Genomic DNA, 27,644 nt, shown 5'->3' with positions numbered 1-27,644 from the left:
TCTACAACCTATTCACCCTCCCACTATTCAGCGACCTAGAAGATTTTGGCATAGCCTTCACCAACTATGCCGACGACACACAAATTATCATTCCCCTAACAGGCAACTTCGACCAAGACCTTAAACTCATCCAAAACATATATGCCCACATTCAGGCCTGGATGGCTGCACACGGCCTATGCCTGAATGGGGAAAAAAATGAGATACTACTAGTAGGCCCCAAAGAAGCCCTAAAAAAGCTTGACAACACATACAATTCCTTCATCATCGAAGACACAGTCATTACCACCTCAACCACAGTGAAAACATTAGGCATCTACCTAGACTCCACACTATCTATGGACATGCAAGTCAGTGCCATCTTATCAGCAGCAGCTCTCACTTCTAAAATCATAAATGCAGTGAAACCCCACCTATCACAAAAAAATCCACCTCAACATTTCTAGAGCCACAATAGGTGCAAAACTAGACTATTGTAATATCCTACTTCTGGGCACCTCCACACAGAACATCAATCGCTTGCAGATAGCACAAAACAATGCCCTCAGAGCGGCACTCAGCATTACCAAAAGAGAGCACATCACCCAGGCAAGAAGGGACGCCCAATGGCTCCCGATTAAAGAATGGATAACATTCAAAGCCCTCACAATCACACACAGATGCCTCACCCAAACTGCACCATCGTACCTAGCAAAGAGGATACACCTAGCGCCATCCCACAGGCCAACACGGAACAAGTATTCTCACCAACTCTCAATCCCAACATTTAACAGAGTGAAAGCTGGTGGAACCAGCTTTGCAGTTCTAGCCCCCAAAGCATGGAACTCGCTACCACCTAGTATGAGGAGCGAACAATCCCTCTACACCTTCAGAAAAACCCTGAAAACAATGTTGCTCAACTAAACTGTCTATGACTATGCACTGTTGTTCAACTAAACTGTCTATGACTATGCACTGCCTCCAATATTGTTCCATTGTAACCACGGAACACCTGCACAACACTGCTTCTCTACCTGTTTTCTGACCATGTTCCTAACTGACACTAAGCTGAATATTCTGTAACGGCGCCACAATGCCTCCATGCCGCTGGGTGCTTCATAAATCCAAATAACCAAATAAATAAATAAATACATTGATTCAAGGTGGTGATCAGAGGGAAGTAGATCGTATTAAAATCAAGAAAGGTTAAAGAGCTAAAAGGGCTGGAGAACGATTTAGACCAAGAGCTGAAAAGCAAAGGGAGGGAATTGGTGAAACATCCTACCAGGGCTCATGTTAAGGCATATAGGGTATCCAGGGCCAACAGGAGCTCCTGTGAGCCCTACACTAAGGGGAATACACCAGGGAGGATGTTGGCTAGTGCCCTGTGAGAACAGCAGGCCTCTTGGACGATAAAGGAGCTGGAGGATGAGCGGGAAAGCGAGTCAATCGAACAGAGAAAATTTAGGTTACAATTGTTACCTACTACACAACACTTTATGCGTTGGAATCCCCTAATGATGACACACAGCGGCAATACTTAAACACCATTTGCCTTCCACAAATTGCAGCTGAGGAGAAACTCCAGTTAGAGGCCCACATCTCCCACCAGTAGGTAACCAAGGCGATACACAGCCTCAAACCCCCACGCCTGGTTGGCTTCCTGCCCCTGTTTTACAAAACTTTCAAAACAATCCTGGCTCCCACTATGGTGAATTTATTTAATGCCTTCAGAGCACAGGAAGGCATTGCTCCCTCTATGTTGGATGCCAAAGTTATACTGATCCCCAAGCCATGAAAGAAACCCACGAAGTATGGTTCATACCAACCTATAGCACTAATTAACATAGATACAAACATATACACTAAAATGCTAGCAAGCAGGTTGGAGGCCCTAATACCGGGACTGATAGGGGAGGATCAATCTGGTTTTGTGAGTGGCAGACAAACCTTCAGCAGCATTCAAGAAAGCAAGTACAACGAAGATTCCAGCGATCTTACTATCACTTGACGCCGAGACGGCATTCAACATGGTTGAATGATTATGTCTTTTCACCACAATGGAGAGGATGGGGATTGGAATGGGCTTTTTCTTAAAATGGTAAAGGCCAATTCTGTAACACCTTTGGCCAAACTAGCAATCAAAAAATCTCTCTCTGAGAGGGCAAACCTTCAGAGAGGCACAAAACAGGGCCCAAATCTGCTATTTGCGATTTTCCTGGAGCCCCTATCCATCTGCATGAGGGGAACAGATGCAATAAGGGGAATACCGTTTGGAGGGAGGGAGCAAACGACCATGGCATTTTCAGACGATATGCTGCTGGCCCTCACAGACCCTCTAAAGTGCACAAGACAAATGTTGTGAGGTAGCCGGCCTCAAGATAAATCTGGACAAGTCAGAAATACTTAATCTAACCCTCTCAGGTCAGGCCCTTCAGGAAGCAACAGAGAGCTCTCCCTTCAAATGACCTAAGGAAGGGATTAGGTATCTGGGAATTACCTTAACTAAGACCTTGGATTCTCTTTACACTGTGAACTATCCCTTGTTAATTAAGGAAATAAAAAAGGATCTCTCTAGTTGGTGTCCTGGGAACATTTCCTGGTGAGGCTGGATACCTACAGTTAAAATGTCAATACTACCCAAACTACTTTACCATTTTTAGGCCCTCCCTATTCGATTTCCCCCTTCATCATTTTAAGAACTGTCAAAATTGGTCGGTGATTTTGTCTGAAGAGGTAAGAGGCCTAGGGTGGCACGTACAGTGATAATGCTACCCAATAGTAAGGAAGGCCTAGCCTTCCCTAATTTCAAAGAACATTACGAGGCTGCCCCAATTAGAGTTATTAGGGAATGGCTTTCTCCTACCTCAAATACAATATGGTCCACAATGGACAGGGCAGTAGTGGGGGCTTAGCCTGATGAGATACTAAGGCTTCCCATGGAGAATAGGTCACGAAATATGAAACTCAGTTAAGAAGCGTCTGGGATGAGCTGGTCAGTAAGTACCAACTATCTACCTTTACTTCGCCGTTTACACCCCTATTCTGTAACCCATAATTTACTCTGGGGTTGGAGGGCCGGGTATTTATCGAGTGGGTGAGAGCAGGGTGCAAAATGGTCCTGGGACACAGAGGACTTAATCCAATGCAATGAAGTCCTGCACTTGCAATGTATCCCTCCTCTATCGCCAAACACTGTTACCATATCACCAATCAGCCTGACATCAAATCCATCAGATTACGAGTGGTGGGTTGGTCAAGTCCACATTCATGTAGTCCATAGGACTTTATTGGGAATTCTGACCATTTACCATGGGCTGTAAACCTTCCATTTCATTTTTTTGAGGTAAAGTGGAGGGGCACATTCAACCAACTACTGTGGGAGTCAATGGGGGATTCAGAGCATTTACTGTGGGTGGTTGCTCTGCCTGTGAAACAACCTAAATTATTTGGGCCATAATGTGTAGGAAAAACCTCCAACCCGTTGCCTAACCACAGAAGTGCCTAAACATTGCACACTTATCCTGATTAAACAATGGTTTCAGGACTAAAGTGGGACATTTTAACACAGTCTGTAGGCAACCATTTTTTTTTTAAAAAGAACAAGACTTCTTCTGTGTGCTAACATTGCAACTCTACTATTGGCAATATTTATGCAACAACAATCGATGTAGGGAATTCTTTCCCTCCCCAATCAAAAGTGCCACACTCGTATTATTTGTATGTTCAATCTAGCCCTGTCTGTGATTCATATAGAACCACATAGGTTTCTCACCCTCTAGAAATAGGCAAGCCAAGACCAGAAAAACATACAGAAAGGATATATATTTATTAATAAATAGGGAAATCAATATTTGTACAAAATTACAAATTATGCCGCTTCACTCTGTGGCCCAAATGCTTTTCTTTCCGAACAATTCTCTTTTTGCACAAATTCAGGATAACACAAATCACAGACTCTTTAACCCCACAACATGTAATCAAAACACGTTGTATGAAGGTTCACTTTTAATAACATGTATCACCTTGAAACATGACCAGATCATACTCTTAGCAATACACTTTACATGAAGTTTAATTTCAATAGCATGCAATACTTTCCTTTTGGCAAAAACCGTTTCACACATGCAGCGCTCTGTATGTTTAATCTCCCTGCACATTTGGAAATGCTAGCTGTGTTGGAGCACAACAGACTTCTAAAAACAAAATACTTTTTATATATATATATATAGAACTGTTCTTCCTACACCACAATAGCACAAAGAATCTCTCTTCCAGCAGGAGTCACTTTCCCACTCTCACTAGAGAGTGTGCTTTTCAATCATGGACTTCATTTTATTTAATTTCTGCAAGACACTTTTCTGCCCCAGCACAAAAACCCAGATATTCAGTTTACATTCAGCATCCGTCTGCTGTAAGGCAGGGTCTGAGTAAAGGTAAACAGTTGGCAATTTCGTTTTGATTAGCACCCATTTCACTTTAGGGAATGTTGGGGTTGGCATTGAGAAATAGGAGAACCCAATTACTTTGACAGTCTATATTTTTATTCACAGTGAAGCCGATGTTGATTTCAAATTTCAACAAAATCACTCTGTGTTAGTTGGCTATAGGGGAGTTAATTAAAGTATTATATAGTAACAATACTAAGGGTCTATGAGTCTGCCCACTATATCCAATGGGAAGATAATACATCAAACACAAGAGTTGGTTTGGTTGGACAAGTTTACTTACAAAGAATCTCTGGGTTTTTCGCACTCAGGGAAAAGACACCACCTCAGGGCTTCTGGATATCTCATAGGAAATGGACAGCGATCTGGTCAGATGGCCTCTGTAAAGACTGGAAGGGGGTACCTGTGCTTCTGCCCCCTATATGGAAGGGTAAAGGCATAGAACACCCTAGCAAGGCTCTCAATTTGATAACAGTGGACAAGCAGCCAGGCTTAAGCTTTTAGGAGGTGATGCAGGCTGGTTTTTAAGTACATTGGTTTCCAAAAGTCTGCCAAAGGAATGTCCACACACTATCTTAGGTGATAACAAAGCTTCTTTATACAAAATAAGGTTGTTTCCTCTACCATAAATATGTACAGATAAATAATAACACTTTGTACTTGGAATACTAATTCAAAGAAGGGCAAATCTATGTCTTTCTTTGAGAAGGTTCTACCACCCCAAAGTACCTGAGAATCCTCAGGAGAACTGGATCCAAGATGAATCTGGGACCCCTGGACGACTCCTGAGGCTAGAGGATGTTCTTCCTCGTCACAGTACCTTTGGCAGGCGAATTGGCAGAGTTTCTTGCTTTCACTCTATGATTCCCTCCGATGATGGATCCCCTTTGGGAGAAGGAACCACTGATATGTGAGACCAAGAAGAAAAATTGAACCAATGTATTTCTGAAGTGCAGCAGTTTGGCACTTCGCGGTGCTCTATGTGGGTTGATAATTTCTCTGACTGCAGAAGTCCTGTGAATATGAAACTTGGTGTGGGCTCCTTAAAGGCTTGGCAGATGAGAGTAAGACTCCTGGGACCCTTCGAGGACTTCTGGCAGCGACGGTGCATTGTTCACTTTTGGTGTTGGGTTTTGGAATATCATGCTTTTCTGACTTTTTTGTTTCTTTGGTGCTGCAGCACAGACATCTGGATGGCTTATGGCAACCTGGACTCAACCACTGGAGTGTACCATGGACCCTCACCAAGTCTGGACCCTTGGGATGTCTTTGTTAGCTTCTGGTGGTGGGAAACCCACTAACGTAGATTCCACTGCACTCAGCGACTCTGGACTCTCTCCGGCAGAAAAAAAAAGTGGTCAGTGATGATTGCAAGGATGTCCTTTGAAAGGATCTTAGGCAGCTTGGAACTTTTGCAGCTCCAGGTGACGAGCAGCACTATGACAGGGTACGTTTTCTTCTGGATGGTAGACAGTAACGGCTTCCAGGGGTCAAGAAACGCCCCTCCTGACCCCGGGTGACACCAATGGACTTCTTCAACTCGAGATGTCTGTGCACTTTTGTTCAGAACTCACAAAGACCCCTTCTCCAGACAGAAGGTGCACAGGACTGGCTTCCAGGGCACTTCCGACAAAGGGTGGCAGTTTGCACAATGTTCCCTCGTAGCTTGGGGAGAGGTCTCCTTTACAGGTCCTCCCTGTATCAGTCCTTGGAACAACACGGCAGCTTTTGGATTACACAAAGAAATGCAGCAGCAGACTTCTCCTGCAGGTGGGCTTCAAGAAAGAGCTTCTTCTTGCTTCAGCTTCGACTTCAGCTTCTGAACAAATTGGTAAGTTAGAGGTCCCGAGATATACATATCTATTTTTTTTTATTGTTCATTTATAACGTGCTAAATACCTGTGACTGGCTTCTAAGCGCGGGATCAGGATTCAAACCTGTGTTGTGCTGTGTTGTCTTGCTTACAAGACAAGAGCAATGCCCCTGATCTATCCTTTCTCCAATCCCCCATTTATTCTGGCTGAGCCAGACTCAGTCAGCCAATCATGCAGAAGGGCATTCATGCAGGCAGCCAATTAGGTTCACAGGCATTCAGGTCGTTCACTCCACCCAGATTGGTAATTTGGGCAAGTACCCAGCCTTTCAGCACACTACCCTGCATTCAGGTCAGTTTCAGTCAAGACTGTCTCAGTCATTGTGTCACACACACAGAAACCAAACACCCACAACAGAGAATCTGAGACCCTCAACTCCATACACACAGGTCCCACCCCTATGGTGTACCCACAACACACAACACCTGAGAAGGCAGCCCCAGAGTCATGTATGGTATTTCCACCCAACAGCCAAGCAGGAGGAAAGGGAACAGTGACATATTTTGTGTTTTCACACAACACCCATTTAGGAGGAAGGGAGCAGAGACAAGGCTTCCCAGGAGTTTGGTAAACAAGGTTAAAAGCAATAGAAACCAAGAGGCCACAGGGGCCTCCTTGCCTTCTATTAGGAATCCTATTGATTCCTATGGCAGGGCCTGTGTGTCCCAAAATGGAGGACACTCAGAGCCACTGCAAAGTTAGCATATAGCTGCCACCAGCCAATACCTTGCTCTGTGGGCAACACGCAGGTGCCCCAAAACAAACATAAGGGGTGCAAGGGTGTACCATCCACCCATGGGTGCCATAAGGGTATCCAATGGGTGTTGTTCAGCAAAGGCGAAAACATGAAGAGCCGCACTGCCAGAGTACCAGCTGGATCTCATTGGCAGAACACATAGAGAAAACCCACACAGAGAAGTGGTAGGAAATGGACTAGGAGGCCCTGTCCCTCCATAAGGCATTTCCAGCATCACATATGTCCCCCCTAGACTGAAGTTAGGGCAACTGATCCCCCACAAGATTGTTACCCTCATCCAGACAGTCAACATACCTTCTGGAAAGGCCATCTGCATTATCATGACTCTTCCCTGGCCTAAATTCAATAGTGAAGTCTAGCCCTTGCAGGCTAATGGACCACATGAGCAGTTTGGGGTTTTCACCCTTCATCTCCATAAGTCAATATAAGGGATTATGGTCAGTTTGGATCTTCAAGGCAGACCCTGTAAGGTAAGGTCTTCAACGCCTCCCTAAGTCCCCACATCATACGAACAATCATTTTCAACAGTGGTCCACCTAAGTTCCTTACCCTTGAGCTGCCTACTGATGAAAATGATGGGGTGTTTTCTCCATTTGTCATCTAACTGAGACAGGACAGCTCCAGTTCCAGTGTCACAGGCATCAGTTTGCACAATGAAGAGTTTGTTCTAATCAGGGGCACACAAGACAGTGCCCTGCAAAGGAAGGGCATGCAATAGGTGACATATACAAGACAACAAATCATAAAACTAAAGCCGCTAGCTATCAGAAACTAAGAATGTATGTCGCAGGCCGGATTCAAGTTTTATCAGTTAAAATTACATTTGAAATGAGAGTCCTCATTTTGTAACAACTGCACGCTTTCGATGGGTTGGCACAGGAGTCATTAGATAATAGTGTTGCATAAATTGGTTCTGTGCATTATTATATCTCAGATGATAATGTTTCTGAGAATTATAAAAAGAAAGGACACAGTATCCCTTACCAGTTTCTCTATTGCCCACAACATATTTTACTGATGGACAGATGTGTGACCTAAGATTCATTTGTAGGGTCTGGCAGTGAGTAGGCTGCATACTGAGTAGAAGTTAGAAATGTTGCTGGTGTTGCAGTTGGTGGTGTTCAGAATGTTCTTACTCCAAATAAAGTAACACCGAGGCTGTCCTTTAATGATTTTTTTATAAGCCTGAGCAATTGATTGTTTAGCATGCATAAAACTATGTTGCCATCAAAAACATGCTATAGACAGAGCATGGCTGCCAGAAGGAAACCAGTTGAGTCGCAAAAATGGCATCAATACGCAGAGTTCAAACATTTCTAAATATATTCCCAGTTTAATCCCTCGTACATAACCAAGGATAGAATATAAATAGTACTGGATAGGCCCACTAGCATTAGCTGCATTTTTTAGATTGTTTTCTTACTTTTATCTGTTTTCTCAGGCAATGCTCCTTTACGGGGCCCACGTCTGGGCATACCCATCATACTTGGGGTGAATTATGCAAAACAAAAGGGGTGATGGCTGGAAGTTTTAAAATTAATCTTAACCTCTAGTATTGCTCTGGGCAACCCTCCAGACCATCATTCTTCGCCTGCCAAGCCATTGCAAAAGGGTAAAGACCAAATGCAAATCAGGCGTGGTCCCACCCCAAAAGGGGCAGTCCAGCCAGAACTGCTTGGTCACATGCCTTCTGCACAAGAGCATTTCCCAGGACTATCATATGTCTAGGTAATCACACCATTTTCCAGCTTGTTTCCATCTTACAGCAATGTAGTACCATTATATCAGTGCTTGTCAAATGCATATGCCATGCTTATATGAAAGCCAAAACCGTTGGCTTTGCAAATTCTTGTCTCTGTCTTTGCCACAGCCACCTTCTCTCCAGTGCCCTAGCTCTTCTGGAAGATGTCAATCCATGCCTTCGAGGTGAACACCCATAGCATGCATGCCGTTGCTGATTGGCAGACTTCTACTTGACTGCACCTTCATTTCTGCTCACCCTATTCCTTACACCAAAACACTTTTCTTACTCTTTGTATTTCAGTTGAGGGCAGGGGCATGCATTTACCCAACAACAACAAAAACAAAACGTCATTGGGAGGTCTAGGGGATCTGAAGCCTGGAGAGCATCACATACAACCTTCAATGGCCAGAGTGCCAGAGTGCAATTCCGCTGGACTGGCTTGGAAATTAATCAGTGGGCTTACCCCTCACACTTTCATGAACAGTCTAATACCTTCACAGCACTGCCATGCGATGGGCACTATATTTATTGTAGCAAGATGAGGAATTAAACCACTCCCAGCGCATAAGATGCATGAATGATGCTGTGTGTGTTCTCCATGCACACATGGACTCATCTAGAACATGTGCAGTATATGCAAATCATGTCAGTCCCGACGAAGGCAGAATGACATTGAATCTTTGGGTCAAGCACAATGTCCCACTCTATAAAGGCTGAAACACACTGGGCCTGATTCACGGAATTCTTTGCGAGGTGCAAAGTGACTTTGCACTGGTGCAATGTGACTTTGCACTGCCGACAAGCCCACTGATTCAGTGAGCAGTGCAGAGTCTATTGTTGAAGTGCAACATGAAAATACACCACTTTTGCACCAGTGCAAAGTCACTTTGCACTGCAAAAATACACTTTGCATTGCTCTGTGAATCATGGTGTTTGTTGGCAGTACAAAGTCACTTTGCAACTTGCTAAAAGTTGAATGAATCGTGCACACTGTGTTTACATTTTTTTCTGTTGCTATATAATGTTTATGCCAAAAGCACTTTTATGAGGTTAAAACGAATCCCTACAAATAACCTAATACAAAAAAAAAGAGAAATTACCAAATTTATTTGACCGAAAATAGTAGGTATTTTAGTATGTGTATGGTAAATAACAGGGGCGTTGGGGTAAGGGTATACGCTAGGGTGCAGTGATAAGGGTGTGCGGGGAGACGCCCCTGCATTATGAAAAAATAAAAAGGTGAAAAACAGAAAGTAATTTTCGTTTTTCGGTCAAAAAATGTGGTCATTTCGCAATTCGTTTTTTTTCCTCAACAATATCACGCATATCCGGGTTACAAGTGTGGGCCAGATTGGTGCTGACTCTTTGTAAAGGAGATGTTCTATAACTGTTTAATCTCAGGAATGTAATCAAAGCCCAATGTGTCGAATGTCTTAGAGCTGTTGAAAGAACAACCCATACGGTGTTCTTTTGTGCTGCGGAGTATTATATGTATGTTTTTTGGTTTCAGCACACAGTAACCCCAGCAATGATATGTATCTAGTAACATTTAAAACATTGCAAACATGTACAGTACGCTCTGCTGTTCAGCAAATAATAAGTGGCAGTAAATGCTTTTTGCAACACTTTTTTCCACTCAGCTTGACTTGGGAAAATTACCCACCATGAAAAAGTCCATAGTGTTCCCTGTTTATAAGAAAGGTGAACGTAACGTCATGGCTAACTTTAGGTTGTTAGCTATGTTGGAGTTTTCTGGGAAAATGTTTGCGCCAATGGTATTAAGAGAACTGACAACGTCGGTGAATACGAGTAACATTTAATCGTGTGTTATTTTTGGGGAAATCAAATTAAATAAATACATTAAGTCTATGTCTAAATACATTGGGCCTCATTACACGGTAGGCCGTAACCATGGCGCTATTAGCGCCATGGTTGCCGCCGGTATTTTACCGTGTCCCCCTTGGTGGATAGTGGAATTACCGTCCTACTCCAAAGTGAGCGGGGCCGGTAATTCCCCATTCACCAAGGCACTTCCCCATTCCCATTTTTGCCCCCATAGGGCTCAATGGGAATGGGGAAGGAGCTGATTACGGTACCGCAAATTGCGGTACTGTAATTAACACCAAGGTCCCTTTGCGGGCCCGTTCCTTAACGGCTGGTAAAACCAGCCGTTGAGGTCGGGTCCCGCAAAGGGACCTCGTAGTAAGGCGGTACGGGTTTACTGGTACCGGTGACCTTATCGGTACCGGTAAACCCTTACCGCATTCAGTGTAATGAGGCCCATTTAGTCTAAAATGTGCATATGTGTGTGTGCGTGTGTGCCCTTCGGAATGCGGGAAACTTCCCCAGCTCCCATTAGCAACCGTTGGACTGGTTTGCTGGCCTTAATCACCCCACCCAGTGCTGCCTCAGGGACTCTGGGCTGCTGCAGGTGAGCAGCTCGGGTTCAGCTTTCCCCCTCCCTAGGTTGCAGCACATATGACGAGTGTACGATGCCGGCCTTTAGCATGAAGCCCAACCAATAGTTCTCCTTTGTGTGTATTTATCTGTGGTTTCACTCCCCTCATGCTAGTACCTACAAGTGCCCCCATGTTAATGTCATAAACAAGATATACCCTTCCAGGAGAACTACAAAGAGAGGGAGAGAGAAAGAGAGATTGAAAGAGAGAGCGCATAAGGGAGAGAGATAAGTAGGGCTACAGCTACCAGAGCGCCCTCGTTTTCTCCCCCCTAGAAGGTGTCTCTGCTCGCTCTGTCTATTCCCTCAGTTGGTCAGTGCGCCCCCCTGTCTGGCGGTGAATCGGCACCTTCATTACATTATCCAGTATGGGAAAGGCATGCTTAGCATGTCGTGCGGTCAGAAGACACTGTTGTAGGTCAACACAACAGCACAATCGGACGCAGAGCATGACTAGAACTTTAGTCAGGGGTCCAGATGGTCACTCCAGCAGTAAAAGGACCAGCGGTTAGACATGGGTAAACATGCATCATGAACAGACAAAGCAAGGTCGCATCTATAGTCCATGGGTGCGGAAAGGTTCTCCTGTGAAAGTCAACCCCCGAGAAGGTTTGCTACAGATCCAACACTAGGAAGTTATTCTGCACCTTGTGCGGCACTCTGTGGCAGACAGGGGTAGATAGTGATAGCAGCTGCTCCCCCTGGATTCTCCTGTGGTACCCCGAGCATGCCCTTGAGGCTCTTGGGTGTGCAAGAGGCAGAATGCAGGCATGGTTCGGGGTATTGCATGGTTTGCCTCTGAAGCATGTGTCCCTAGGCCACAAAGCTTAGATGTTGACAGCACTCCAGAACGTTTGTATGTCTAAAGAGTATGTAATACATCGGCACTGTAAGTTCACTTCACCAGGTATCCTCTTAGTGCTGGCCAGGCTTCCTTATCCCATCCGATAAAACTGCTTGCAACCATATTCTCGTCCCACTACTCTTTTCAGAGGAACATTTTGAGGATGTGTTGTTTATGTTGCATCACCGAGAGGATCAAGACCATAGTTGAGCTGCCCCATCTTTTTTGTGATTAAACCAGTCCCAGCAACCGGCAACAAACTGCATGCATTGGATAAACAGAAGGGCATATTCTCAGACAATCAGTAAATATCCGTATATTCCCACATGAATTGCACAGGATGTGCTATTTAGCTCTACTGCATTTCCATGTGCACGTATGTCTGTGCTTGGCATATGATCATAGTAACTGAAAATGTGAGGCTCACTTAGCCCTCTATTCTTAAGAGGTTGCTAAATTCGGTGCCATCAACTGGGTTAATATTAACAGACATCATTCAAGTGCTTCGAATCAGGAAGACCCGGCATGAAGCACTATATTAAAACCTGTTAGTATGCAGCATTTCCTGCCACTGAATGGGATTACATGGGTGTGGGAGAGTGGGGAATTGAGATTGCACTTGGCATTTAATCACAGCAACTGAACATGAGAGGCAGTGCAATACATGTGTGACTATACCAAACATCTATCCACAATACACGACATTTAAGACTGGAATTGACATACTCTAGGCAGGCAGCACGTTACATCCGGTGACCATATTAGATGGAATCAAATGATATGTCTGGGGTAGTGGAAACTGCCAACATGTGATGTCAGTACTTGACATGTCAGGCTCTACCTTACATATTATGACATACCTGACATATCCGGCTATAAGAGGCAAACAATGGATATTTCTGAGTTGCTATTCCTGACGCTTGAGGCTAGAACTACCATACATTGATAGGAACTGACCACATAGGGCCGTATTGGCATATGAAGTCAATGCTTATGGCCTAAATGTGTTTACTTAGTATGTACCCCTATCATAATATCACATATAATATCATGGCCACACTCTTGTTAATACAAGTTTCATATGGAATATAGTTATCTGCTTTAGTGTTTACTTATTAACTTTAAGCTTGTTTAAGATATTACTTCTGGGTGGGTCATGAAAGGGCACGTGACATCACTTCCTGTGATGTGATGTCATCCTGGAAAAAGGTTGCGTAAGATCACTTCCATGATATCCTCAGATGAATGTTATCACTTCTCCAAACCCTAGTATTTTGGTGAATTGACATCTCTGGTTACAGGTCCAGGTGCTTGAGCAAGAGTTCTGTGAACGCCATCTGTGCATTCTCCTGCCTGGAACTTGACCCATGGCTAAAGAAGATTGATCTATTAAATATCTGAACTGCGAACACTCAGGCTCATCACGGCAACATTGGGACACCGAAAAGAGATAGATGCAGACTCTCTGGGTGGACCAGCCGCCATAGTTACACCGTCTGATTCTAACATAGGCAACAATGTATTTATGTCTTGAGGGGTGGGGCTGTTGCAAGGGCCAATTCTCCCCGAGAAGAAATGCACACAACCTGCAGGGAACCACAAACGCTGATCATGGTAATGGGGAGGAGGTAGAAGCATTAAGCCGGGGTCAATCATGATATAGGAAGGTAATGGCTAGATTGACTTCTGCATCAGCGACCTCATTCTTTGAATGACTCTCAGCATTGTCTAAAAAAAAAAGCCAAAAGCCTCCTTCCATGGTGGGTGACAGGACGACATACCCGAGAGTGTTGTGACGTACCCGAGAGTTTTGTGCTCGAGAGGGAAGAACCAGACGAGGAGAACTTGGGTTGGCCATGCCAAAATGGGCAAATATCGAAAGTAAGACAAGGAGAAGGAGAAAGTAGCGAAAACATGTCAGCTCTATTTTACATGCGGAATGAGATTCCTGGATACTGCCAACACATATGAAGTGCCAGGTTTATTGATTCCGACAATTTTCTTCCTCAAACAATCGCCTCAGCTCTGTATTTGCTTGAATTATCTGCTTGATCCAGAAGTTCCCTTACACAAACAAAAGCCCTCCTGCCGTTCCATATGCCATCTGTGAGATGCTGTTCCTGCACGCTTTGTGTTCCGGTGGCAACAACCACAACCAGCTCGTATTGCAGATGCAGCATCGAGATGAGAAGCGGAGTAATCTAACACATCTAGTGACTCGAAATCATTGCCATTGCCTGATACCTCCATCCTCGCAAACCCTTGACGGAGGAGAGCCGGGCGACGACCGGCGGTACTATAACAAGAAGAATGTCTCATGATGTAGCAACACGAAGAGGTGCAGAGCAGATAGGGAGATCACGTAGGTCTTATGTGCACTGCAAAGCTGTTCCAGCCCAAATCAATGTTCAAAAGGAATGACATATCAAAGACTTGGAGGAAAGCAACAAGGGAGGAGGGAAAAGTATGCATCTTTACTAGTTAACTATGGATGGGAGAAGCAATGTAATCCTGCAATGAACTTGGTATATTCACTGAACCTGCCTCATGTACATACATAGCATCCCTATGCAGAGGAGTGCTTGAAAGGGGAACCCAAGCTCCATCATTTAATAAGCAGCCACGGTTTTTGGCCCGGTGTATCCTTTTATTGGTAAGAGCCTTTAACTGCACTGAAATGTGGAAACAATTAATTGTCGTGGCAGATTTGCGTCCGTGCACCTATATATTGCACCATCAATTGGCAATTTTACACCAGAGGCAGGAAATGTAGCTCCTCTATTTGCACATACCAAACAATTGCTAGATGATGCCCTTGCACTCCTCAGTCAATGCAGGTTCCATCTCTCACTTCACTGCCTTTTTTTAACTGGTAAGTCATTGCAAATGTCAGGTCAAAATTCCCCATCAGTTGGGCTAAATTGACTGTCAATGTTGTATTTTATGGGATTTGGGCCATGGTGGAGACTGAGCTTCAAAAAGTGCATAGACGTTTCAAGTCCATGGTGTAGTGCAGGAGAATTTAACGAGAAACTTTTTTTTATATCCATTGTTAACTTTTTTTCTCTCACAATTTTCATTTAGTCTTATGTTGGCCTAATTCGGCTGCACTTCTTCAGGGTTAGAAATATATAAAGATAATATCAATTTAATTAATAGGGGAACAACATGATGTGTAGTATCATGGATGGAAATTATATATTTCCTTGTGCCATTTTGTATAGATTCATTTTCATTTTTTGTAAAACACAACATTAGCAGCCGTTGAAGCAACATTATTAGGACATCTTGTTTCAGCCAGTTCCTGATCAGCTGTTACTGGCTTAATCTTCAGCTGAACGAAGCGGAAATACTGTAAATCTGTTAAAAACATTGCTTGAAGATGCCATCCACCTGGCTTGAAAAACTGGCACCCCAGTATGAAGCCTGACTGTTCTGATAGATATGAACATGACTCCCAGCTCTGAAGCCATCCAAGTGGTAAAGGAACTGTCTTTTTCCAACATATGAGTCATTAAAAAAAGTTTTTATTTTTGGTCTTTCCTTACAGGGTACACATGTTAATACCACTGATCCCATATCATTTTTATATAATTGTTCTTTTATAACGTGCTTACGAGCGGGATTCGAACCTGTGTTATTATACATTGTGTTGCCCCTGAAATATCCTCCCCACCCCAATATAGGGTTCAATATGCCATCAGTCTATATCTAGAGGTACCCACTTATAATCAACAGGGCCACCAAGTCCTTCAGAATGTTGTTACACCACTAGCTACACAATCCCAAAGACATGAGTGCATCTAACCGGTAGTGGTCTGCAATATAATTGTCGACCAGTGAAGGAATGAGTCAAGTCTAAGAAAGCCTTTGCTGCACATACATGTACAACGGAACCCAGTGTGCGAGACATTACTCCGAGCAAAGAAACACAAGCACACATGGCTTTTTCCACTCAAGGTGGCTGTTGGGAAAACATCTGGAGCGCGCTTGTGGCGATCATGCACTCTACACATTTAACAATCCACAATATGACGAATGTATATATTTATATCAGAACAATGAATGAGCAAGGTCAGGTGGACCTATCTGCTATGGATCGACCACTGCTAAATCCCTGGGTGGGTCACCCCATGTGTGGGTGGACACAGAATTATTACAAAATCTGTTTTACTGCAATAAAGTTTTATTTTTACATGCAGTTGGTGTGGTAATACACTGTTGTTTTTCAGAAAACATAGGACATTCAACATTTAGGACATACAGAGTGTAGTATCTGGGTTGGAACAATCAAGTAGTTAATAATTGACAGAATCTGATTCTTATGTTTGTTCATTCTCTATGGGCTCCTTGGGAAGGAGGCTAGAGAATTTAGTGGAATCATAACAGGTAGGTAGCCCATTCCGTGTGGGCACTATACAGAGTTGATCAACAACATATAACATGTCAACACAACAGTGTTTCGGCCGTTTTGTGTGGAGCTAGGTGAGCTCTAGTGGTGTAGGCCTTCATCAGGACAGGAGTGTCTTTGAGGATAGGAATATCCTATGCAGTCTGTTGGAATGAAACAGGCAAGGAGAGTGTCAGGATGTAGGTGGTCGATATAGGTTTAGCAGGGAAAAGGTAGTAAATACTCGAGAGGCGGATGGCGGTGCTTACCGAATCTGAAGAGCACAGTGGCTCAGATTTCAAAGTGGGAGAATCCACCACGCTTAGGACCTCCACCCCTACCTCTTTTAGCCTCACTCAACATAGGCTTTAGGGGTAACAGACCATCTCTGCGCCAAATGGTCATCATACCTTTCCTCATTCCCTGACAGGTACGGCCGCTCTTCTTGCACACGATGAGGACTCCATCCTGTGGAAGTGGATTCTCCCACTTCGAAATCTGAGCCACTGTGCTCTTCGGATTCGGTAAGCACCGGCATCCGCCTCTCGAGTATGTACTACCTTTTCTCTGCTAAACCTATATCGACCACCTACATCCTGACACTCTCCTTGTCTGTTTCATTCCAACAGACTGCATAGGATATTCCTCTCCTCAAAGACACTCCTGTCCTGATGAAGGCCTACACCACTAGAGCTCACCCAGCTCCACGAAAAATTACCAAAACACTGTCGTGTTGACATGTTATATGTTGTTGCTCAACTCTGTATAGTGCCCACACCGAATGGGCTACCTACCTGTTGATGATTCCACTAAATTCTCTAGCCTCCTTCCCAAGGAGCCCATAGAGGATGAACAAACATAAGAATCAGATTCTGTCAATTATTAACTACTTCATTGTTCCAACCCAGATACTACACTCTGTATGTCCTAAATGTTGAATGTCCTATGTTTTCTTTGAAAAACAACAGTGTATTACCACACCAACTGCACGTAAAAATAAATCTTTATTGCAGTAAAACAGATTTTGTAACAATTCTGTGTCCACCCACACATGGGGTGACCCACCGAGGGATTTAGCAGTGGTCGATACACAGCAGATAGATCCACCTGACCTTGCTCATTCGTTGTTTTGATATTATTGTACCCACCTGGGCAGAGCAAGGCAGTAACCAGGTACCCTTTCTAATATTAGGATATTATATTTATACAGGCAAGATTGATGATCATTCAATTTTTCAGCGATGGGAAGAAAGTATCTAAACCACAATTAACCACCATTAACACATTACACGTAAGCTTCAGACATGGTTTTCTAGCATTTCAAGAAGAAAGGATTTCATATCACAATATTAACATTTGATTAGGTTTTCAATCACCTATGATTCTAAAAATGCATGCACACATCGAGCCCTTGGTATTAAGGGGAGGCACCCAAATGGGTCTCTTTTTAGAACTTTGTGTGGAATATTCTGAATGAAGTCTCATTGCTTAGTAAACCCAGAGGTCGAAGTGGGCGGGAGCGGTCAGGTGCGGTGCTCCTATACTTTTTATTTTAAAGTTTCACTCTTCCTATACTTTTATTTTGAAAAGAAACCGTTCTGGAATGGTTCAGTTTTAAAATAAAAGTGTAGGAAGAAGTTGAAGCTTGCACTTCAGTGCACTGCACTGCACATTCCCATAAATAGCAGTTGTGTTTATTTGGGGTGTGGATTGTGTGTGGAAAGGGGTGCAGGAATGGGGTTTGTGGGGAGTGGGGCAGACCAGCAGGGAACATAGTTCCACTACTTATTTTATACACTTCGACCACTGAGTAAACCCAGGAAAACATTCCCAAAAGTGGCATAATATTCAGGGGTCACTGATGCAGAGTTGGGTGACCCACACTCCCCCCCCCAAATCGCAACTCTATCCTCGCCTACCTCCCCACTGCAACCCAAGACTTCTCTCCTCTGCCCACATCAACCCAAATGGGGGGGACATATGTTTTATATTTCCAGCACAAGAGCTCAGGAAAACAAAACAGTGTATCATGCTGCATTCCTCTGCAGGTACCTTTTGGAATGTAGCAGGGCAATGGGGAATGGTATAGGGTATTGTGGGAGATGGCAGCATAACAGCATAAACCCCTTCTTAGGGACCTGATTGTTAACCCTTGGAGAACCTTCAACCTTTACGGATACATCTCTGGAAAATATTGTATCTCTATAGTGGTTTTACCCATGCTTACTCCGGGGGCACCATTAAACCATCAGAGGATACACACATCCAATAAAAAATATTGAAATACCAAACTCCTCATTTCTCCAACTTGTTGTACTTCTGGAACATCAGACCTCATTTGCAGTTGACATTAGTTTCTGTTCCTTGAATGAGCATCTGGTTGCAGTCGAGCTCCTTGTGCATCCCTGATTTTGTGGCCACAGAACTCTTTCTGCATCAAATGTCCTCTAGGATATGTTATGGAAGCTTGTCACCCTTCCACCTCGCCCTTCACACCACTTGCTAGTGAACACTGACAGCATAGGGATCAGAAACTTAGTGTGTATGTATATAGGAGTGTGTAAATATAACATATGTATTGGTAGAGGGCACGTTTATAATTTATAATAGTTGGTGTATGACTTAATACCAACTGGTGGTTTCTAAGTGCGGGATCAGAGTTTGAACCTATGTTGCTATACATTGCTTTGCTTCCAAGACAAGCACATAGCGGCTGACCTATCCTTCCTCCCCAACATTCACTCTGAGAGGGGCATTTTGGGGCTATTAACAGATAACCAATGTTTATTGTATCCTGTATCATGTGATGATACATAGGGCGTGCAGTGCGTGATGACGCTGCGTCTGGGTGAATGAGAGCCTACAAGAGTGCAGTGAGTTTATGTTTCCTGCAGATCATCAATTGGGACATCGCCTACTAGGTTGAGAACTTTCACACAGTGATATCTTCTCACTATTTACAGAAATGTCAAATGATGCCAATGAACAAGAAAAGCATAACCTTTGCAGTATACATTTTAATGACAGTACAAATCCTGATGGAAACTGTTGCAAAATATTGCAGCACATTTTACTTACACATCTCTATTGAAAACTTGCAACTTCTCTTTAGAAATGTGAACTATAGTCTATTGCAGACAAAAATGAGTGGCTAATGATTACTTCTTACCACAAAAGACAACACAGTCATGTCTGAACTTCTGTACACATGGGTGCAATAGGTATCAAATAAAATAGACATACATACCCACTCTACTGGATGATGGTATTGCTAGATTAAATACAAATGAGACAGCATGAGAATATGACCATCACAAACCTGCACAATCAAGACACTCAGAGATAGTTCACGGACAGCCTGAAGTTTTAGGGAATCACTTGACATATAACAGGGTAAACCAATCAGATATAGAACTCATTATTGAATTACTAGACTGCCGTTGGGTGGTATAGGTGCACAGTGTATATCAAGATTGCATAACATAACAACATAACTTAATCAGATCCATATGGGCCCTTTGTAGAGTCTAGAACCATCCAAATGCAGTTCTGATGGGAAGTGTTACTGCATCACTAGTTCATTTTAAGATCTTCACTAATACATTCATCTTTGCAGTGTGCTTCAAGTGCTATATTACTAGTGCACATCAACGAAACAGCTTTTTAGCTACATATGCAATAGGGAATTTAGAAAAACGATTCTGCTCCAGGACAGATTGCACAGAGAAACATGCACTGGTTCAAAACAAAGCTAAGGGATTTTTGTCCCTTTTTCCAGCGTCCATGATAGGTACATGAAATAAGTGTGCATAAATATTTTACCCCCGCCATAATACATGTGGGCCTGATTCACAGAAGTGTTTTTACAATGGCGCAATCCCATAGGAAAATCCTCTGTGAATCAGGCGCATGGTGTTTTTGCATTATTTAAAATGATAAGATAATGTCAACATGTTGCCCCATTCTTCTCAATGTGAACGGAAATAGTAATACGTTTCAGCCAAAATCATGTTTCACAATTGCTGTTCATTAAGGAAGCAGAACCCATGGCGTAAAAAATTGTTTGCTCAAAGTTTTGCCCCAATGCAAACATCTTTGATGTATACTGGAGCAAAGCCCATTTTTTCCAATCCTTATTACCAAAATAGAGAAGAAATGATGTACAATGGACTTGGGCAATTTTTGGTACTGATGCAAAATATATTAAACTTTGGCCTCATCAGTACCCCAGTTGGTTGGCACGGTTACCTATTTAAATGTCCTCATACTATCCTAGGCACAAAAGGAGCTTTTAATTATTTGTCCTCATAAAATAATCAATCAATTGAGTTAACACAACAGAGACTGACTCGCCTCATAAGCATTTCAGGACATTTTACAAAATAAGTGGTGACAGTCCATCCAGAGTAAAACAGGGGGGCCGTTACACCCCTCCTCTCCATTTACAGAAATCTGGCAGTGCTGGTTGGAGGGAGCTATAGGCAGGGGCTGGGGGGTGCTGCCAGGCCTGTTGCTATGAGCCTCTCCCTGCTACTGTTGATGGAAATGGAGCGAGTAGGTGTACACCGTGGCATGGGAAGGGGGGCATCAGCATGGGGCATGCTCCATGCTCAATCGGTCTGTTTCTGAAGCTGCACCAGCTCCGAATGTTTAATTGATATTCATTAACTGAGGGCAAAGCAATGAGGTATTTACAATTTTAGACCAACTTTGAGCTGCTAGGATGGATGTTGCAAAGACCGGTAGCATGTGGGTGGGGCAGCCAACCCCACCTTTCCTAGTAGGGTGGACACAGGCCCATGGCCCCTTGCCCTTCACGTGGTGGAGGTATTTCATTGAGACGATCACTTGGAACACCAATGAGGAGTGGCCAAGTGGGCAAGAACACAAGACTCCTGAGGCCTTTTTCTTGTATGTTCAGATAGAATGTCATTTGATGATGTAATTCACCCTGCATGGCCATTAACCCACTCGCATTAGTATTCACTGTCTGCCGCAGCAAAGAGTGAATATCCCGTGAAATGGCTTCACATTTATAGAATATGCATATTTAATTGCCACAAATGCACTGTTTGCCTACAATACAAATAAGGACCACATCACACAGAATCCCCCCTCTCTCACAGAGGGGAATCCCAGAACGAATCTGTGAAACTAAAATACTGATCCATGGTAAGGAAGGCTATGGGGAAACCCTAATCACCTTACAGAAGTATCCATCATCCAATCGGCCAGAAAAAGTTCACTAGAATCACTTCCTGCCGGTTCCCTATATCTCACAAGGAATGCATCACAGTCCACCTCATCTACAGACCAAAGGAATCACTCTTCAATTGCTGATATCTTCAATTTACTCTCCTCTGCTAAATTACCATCCCAGAGACTTAGGCCAGCAACCATACTTGAAGCATGCTTTTTGCACAGACCGTTACCATGGACCTTAACAATTTGTGCTCTCCCCATGCACAACAAAGGCAAAACCCTCGACTTAGTCCTTACATCATCCCCCCTCCTTATCCGTGCAGGCCCTATCCCACCCCACTGATCAGACCATGTTGCCATCCCACTGTCGATCACCCACTCAACCTCGGCCCACAAAGGTCAGTCTAAACACACCCTCACTCAGTGGCGCTCATTCAAAATGTTCCCAGTCAATGAGCTAGAAGCAAATTTTGCAGACTTCCCCACCACAGGGAGTGCCTCATTCCTCCTAGACCTATTCAACAACCCCGCTTAGAAACTGGTGACTACTCAAACCCCCTAAGAACCAGCCATGATAAGACCAAACCATCCTCCCCTTAATGCACTCTCAAGTTCGCACCCAACAAATGCGCAATCAGAGCCCTCGAGAAATGGTAGAGCAAAAACCATAATCCTGGTTATCTCTCCAAAATAAAATTTCTCTTTGCCAACCACAGGATTCTGATTACGGAGGACAAAGCTGATAACTATAACACTACCATTGTGAGAGTCTATAACAGAAGCAAATACACATTTGGAGTAGTAAAGCATTGTATTAAATTATCGCCCAACCCTGAGGTACCAGTAACTCTGGAAAAATGTGACGGAATCTACAACATATTGAAAAAATTGTCAAAATCCAACAGATCATCGAATGAACCTGGCACAGCCTTAGTCCCCCTGCAATCCAGCATGCACATTGCCCCTCTTGCCCAAATGATCTCCTCTCTTTCACCCAGGCCTCCTAAAAAAATAAACCCCACCCTCAAACATACTGACCTACATAATTAATTCTCAGCATCATGAATGCCTCCTTCACTGAAGGGGCCCTCCCAGACACCCTCAAGACTGGTATCTGTTAAAAAATAAGACCCTAGACACAGATGACCTGGCCAACCACCAGCCCATTACGGACCTACCGATTATCGGCAAAATCTTGGAAGAAGTACTTGCTACACAACTACTCACCAGAATCGAATAACTACACCTCCTAAATGGCTATCAGTCAGGGTACTGTACCAACCATAGGATTGAGACAGCCACCATCCAGGTGATATAAAGCCCTCCACATCATGGATAAGGATGACTCATGCCTCTTGATCCTACTTGACTTCTTGGCTGCATTCCACACCGTCAACCACCACATCCTCCACTAACTCCTCACCAACAGGATGTGGTCTCTCAGATGGACACCAGGCAATCCAGAGGAACAAGGAACATGTCACCTTCTAAATGTCCAACAAAGGCATGTAGATGTGTACCAACAAGCAAACTCCTCCCCAGTCGGGTGGCAGCTTCTTGTATGCTTTTGATCAGCAAGCCCAGTAATGATCCATCAATACTGCTGTTCCTGCTTTCATAGCTATGTGTTGTTCAACGCTTCTGCACCCAACATTCTCGCCAACTTCAACTTCGCCATTGTACTGATAGCACATTGCTGTTGTCTTCAGAGGTATTATGGGCATTGGACCAGCTTAATATTCCACAAATGTCAGTAGCTTTGCACTTGCGTCCCATTCTTTCAGGCATTTTCTTCCTGTACCTTATTCACTGGTGACTGTGCTAGTGTCAGCACTTTGCGTCCCATCACTCCATCCTGCCATCCATCCTTAGTGAATACTTGACCATTCACTAGTATGTGTGGTCTTCCCAGCAGCCAGGATCTCCTACTGTATCCCTCACTCTTGTCCAGGGACATGATAGTTCCTTCAGGGTAATAGTCTTTGTTTCTCCCTTGTCAAGTTCAGCTGTTATGTATTGTATAGCTGTATCTAATTGCCAATAATTGTTCATCATGCCTAATGTCTTTATGTAGTTATCTTCATACGGGAACATTGCCTTGGACATCCATCTCAACGTGGCTGTCTTCTCTTGAAATCCTCCTCGAGTTTGCACCATCGAGAGATATATTAGGAATTGTGCTCTTGCTGTGGGTATTTCAGTTGCTAGGAACGTTCTGGAGGCACTCATTGCGTAGGGGATTAAGAAGCAAACATAACAGCTCTCCCCAGTGGTTTCCTTACCTACATTGGACATGTGTTTGTACCACATGTTATTAGACACATGTCAAGCCCTTTCATGTCTGTGTCAATACTGCGCTTACCTCTCGTTTCCTTATCAGCAATGTTCACCTGTCCACCTGACATGGTTGATCGATCTGATCGGGGTGGGGGAATGTTAGTAGAGGGTATAGCGGTAGTACTAGCAACAATGTGTATTCACCAGAATATGAATCCCATAAACCCACTTGGAAATAATAGACACAAAATAATAATAATGTTCTTTATTGTTTCCCTCATTTTCATTTATGCTGATTGATCCTTGCAACTTGAAGATATAGTTTCCTGCGTGAAATGCACAAAGAAATGCTAGTATGGTAAATGCGCTTAAACCCCACAGACCAAGTAATCACTGATGGCAAAGGCACACACCTCTTCCCAAAATGTCCTTACTTATGGGTCTCTCAGAGTGGCAAGGACTGGGAGACCACTGTGCTTAAACTGTGCGTATGTTAGGGCCAAATACTCTATATAGGCAAAATAGTATACTCTGGGGGATCTTGCTCGAAAGCTGCTGATTTGGCTGGAAAAAGTATATGGGTGATGGGTAGAGGGCAACATGGATACAAACAACAGTAACAGTTACATCGGCTTTCACGTAAACTGTGTGCAGAAAAATGGAAAATAACAAACAGACAGTGTGCCCTAATCTATGTCCACAAGTATTTGAGTCTCTACTTCTACTGCTCGGGAGCACGTGACCATTGAATGTCCACCTCTTGGTCGTGTGAGTTCATACCGCGCTTGTAGCTCATCTAGATGCTGAACGTTGGCCATGCTGGTCAAGGTGTCCTTGTTGCCAGTTGTGGCTGCTGCTTTCTAGGGTTTGACATCCACCAAGTGATTCCAAACTGTTTTCTCTTCTAGTTGGACAGCACGGTCAGCCACTTTTTATCTACGATAGGCGGGCCGGTGAACCTGGGCACATTCCAGCACCTCACAAATTTTCTGAGGAGGACGACGTCCCTCACACTCACAGGGTTTTTGAACTCAGAGTCTTTTGCGTGTGCTGTTGCAGTTGCCCTCTTCGTTGTCTTCTGGGCCTACCCGGTGTCGTACTTGGAGAATGATAAAAGAAGTGCTAGCGACCAAAGAAGTAAAAAATGTGTTCATTTCCTGCCCTAATACATATGCACTATTCTCACAATTCTTCAGTGCTCTTGCAGGAAGAGCCAGAGGAAGATGCATGCGCAGTTCAGTCACCACCTCATGGGGCGTTGAATGGCTGTCAGACCCAGGCTTATTGTGCAAAGCAAACAGTGCAAGAGTTAAACAGCGCAGTCTGGGTTTTTTGATACTCTGCTGTGTCTTGGCTATGCACTCTTTCAGGAGGCTGTTCAGACATTCACACACCCCATTTGCTTCCATGTGGTACGCACAGGCAAACTTGTGTTGGAAGCCCAACAATGCTGTGATGTGCTGAAATACTTTGTTGGCGAAGTGAGGTCCATTGTGATATGATATGATATAATAGGTTATTTATAACACGCTTAATACCGAGAGGTTTCTAAGCACGGACATGGGACTCAAACCTGTGTTGCTCCGCCTTGTCTTGGTTCCAAGGCGAGAACGTTGCTGTTGAGCTATCCTCCCGAGACTGCAGGACCTCACACATGCCCCATCTTCAGAAAATATCCCTGACTAGGAACTTGCCCACTCTAAGGGCATTGGCATGTTAACAGGGGCCCGCCTCAATCCATCTGGAGAATGGGCATACAGCCTCTATCATGTAGTGGTATCCTTGAGAGACTTGGATCATGTCAACATAATCCATGTGTAAATGCTGGAATGGGCCTACTGGTCTTGATATAGCTCCTCCCACCACTCTCAATGTCTGCCCTGCTGTAAACTGCTGGCAAGTGAAACAGTTGCTCACAAATTCAGCCACATGTTCCACCAAATTGGGACAGAGCCATGTTTCTCCAATGCGTGTAGCAATGACCTCCTTTCCTGTGTGTGTTGGATAGTGCAATTGGGTCAATGCAGTGTTCATTAATGCTAGTGGCATCACCACTTTCCCTGTGTTATCATGCTGCCATAGGGCATTGCCCGGGGACATTGAGCATCCCCTCCTTATCCAAAGCTTATTCTCTTCCTTTGGCGCAGCTCCCTGCAACTCCATGATGTGTGCTTCTGGCAATACATTGTACCCTTCCTTAAGTACCATAGTTCTGGTGCACTCTCTCGCATTGGAAGTTCCTCCTAGTTCCCATTGCTTCCCAAAATATGCTGTGCACTTGTCCAATCAAGAATGGGACCTTCCCCCTCCTTATGTGCTTGACAATTCACTATTGCTACCTGTGTTGGATAAGCAATTACCTCAATCAGTCTGCCTAATAAAAGTGCATGTTCTACTGGAGTCCCATCTACCCTTCTGAATCCTCTCCTGAGCCATCGTGACAGTCCAGAGTGTTCTATGGATGTCACATAGGTGGAGTCTGAATAAACTGTAACCTCCTTCTCAATGCTGTTTTCCAGTTCTAGTATTAGGACCACTAGTTCTGCTGCTTGTACTGAATAATGGCATGGCAGTTGTGCACTGGCTACCACCTCACTTGTCCCGTTTTCCTTCAGTTTTACCACTGCAGTTCCAATATTTCTGACCACATCTGTCTGGTCAATTGTTGTTCACCCATCAATGTAGAGCATGTCTCCCCCCTCAAGTGCATCCTCCTCTACCTTGCGAGTAGCAGTGAACATCTCTATGTTTGCTGTGCAGTCGTGCGCATAGTCTACTACCTGTAGGACATCTGCTAGAAATGTTGCTGGGTTGACAATCCTTCATCTTACTATTTCCAGGCCTACATTGGACAGTATCACCTCATAACCTTTGTGTAGTCAGAGTGCTTTTTGGTTTCTGCAGTATTGTGAAGAGGAAATGTTCCACGTAAAGAGTGGTGGTACACCCCATGGTTATTGCTACTCACTACTCCGCTGTAAATGCGTCAGCTGCCAAAGCTTGTTTGCACTGATAGTTTCCTCTCATTACTGGGTCGAGTGGCCTGCTGTAGTAAGCTATTGTCTTGTGGCCCATGCTTGTTTTTTGTGTCAGTATGCCTTCATCACTTCACCGTCAGAGAACAGGAAAACATCTTTTTTGTAATCTGGGATCCTTAGTGCTGATGCTGTGCTTATTGATTCCTTCAGTTCTTCAAATGCCTCAGTCATCTCTCTGGTCCATGTCAGCGTCTTATTTCCTTTGTATGCTTCCTTCTGTGCACCCATTAATGGGCTTGTGTATGTGCTGTAGTCAAAAACCCAGGCTCTACTGTAGTTGCATAACCCCAAGAACTGTTGCATTTCCCTCACTTTTATGGGTTCAGTTGTCGTGCATATTGTCTCTGCTCTCTCTGGGGTGATCTGTCGGCCATTTTGGGATATCGTCTGTCCAATGTATAGCACCTCCTTCTGGCAGTACTGTAACTTGGCTTTGTCCACCTTCTATCCCTTGCCAGCTAACACAGTCAGCATGTGTACTGAGTCCTTCCTACAAAGGTCTTCTGTCATGCTGCAGATCAAGATGTCATCTACATATTGAAATACCATGCTTTCCGTCTGTATGTTGCTTAAGTCCATCTGTATCACCCTGCTAAAGATAGATTGTGTGCAGAGGGAAGGTCAAAATATGCC

General features: G+C 44.0%; 1 protein-coding gene across 4 annotated transcripts in view; it reads right to left on the bottom strand.

Moving 5' to 3' along the window:
* Positions 1-27,644, bottom strand: part of DLG2 (discs large MAGUK scaffold protein 2) — a 5,493,568-nt gene that overhangs the window by 3,939,290 nt on the left and 1,526,634 nt on the right. For 3 of the 4 annotated variants that reach the window (XM_069639853.1, XM_069639850.1, XM_069639854.1), the window contains one exon: positions 19,742-19,765. The exons of the other annotated variant lie outside the window; for it this stretch is intronic. In XM_069639853.1, the coding sequence (XP_069495954.1) occupies positions 19,742-19,765 (24 nt within the window). The remainder of the gene's footprint in view (positions 1-19,741; positions 19,766-27,644) is intronic. 4 annotated transcript variants of the gene reach the window in all.

The sequence above is a fragment of the Ambystoma mexicanum genome, chromosome 7q (assembly GCF_040938575.1).
Source record: "Ambystoma mexicanum isolate Mex_15411 chromosome 7q, UKY_AmexF1_1, whole genome shotgun sequence".
Taxonomy (NCBI): Eukaryota; Metazoa; Chordata; class Amphibia; order Caudata; family Ambystomatidae; genus Ambystoma; species Ambystoma mexicanum.
Note: the sequence above shows the minus strand (reverse complement) of the source record. Positions and strands in the feature narration are given on the sequence as shown.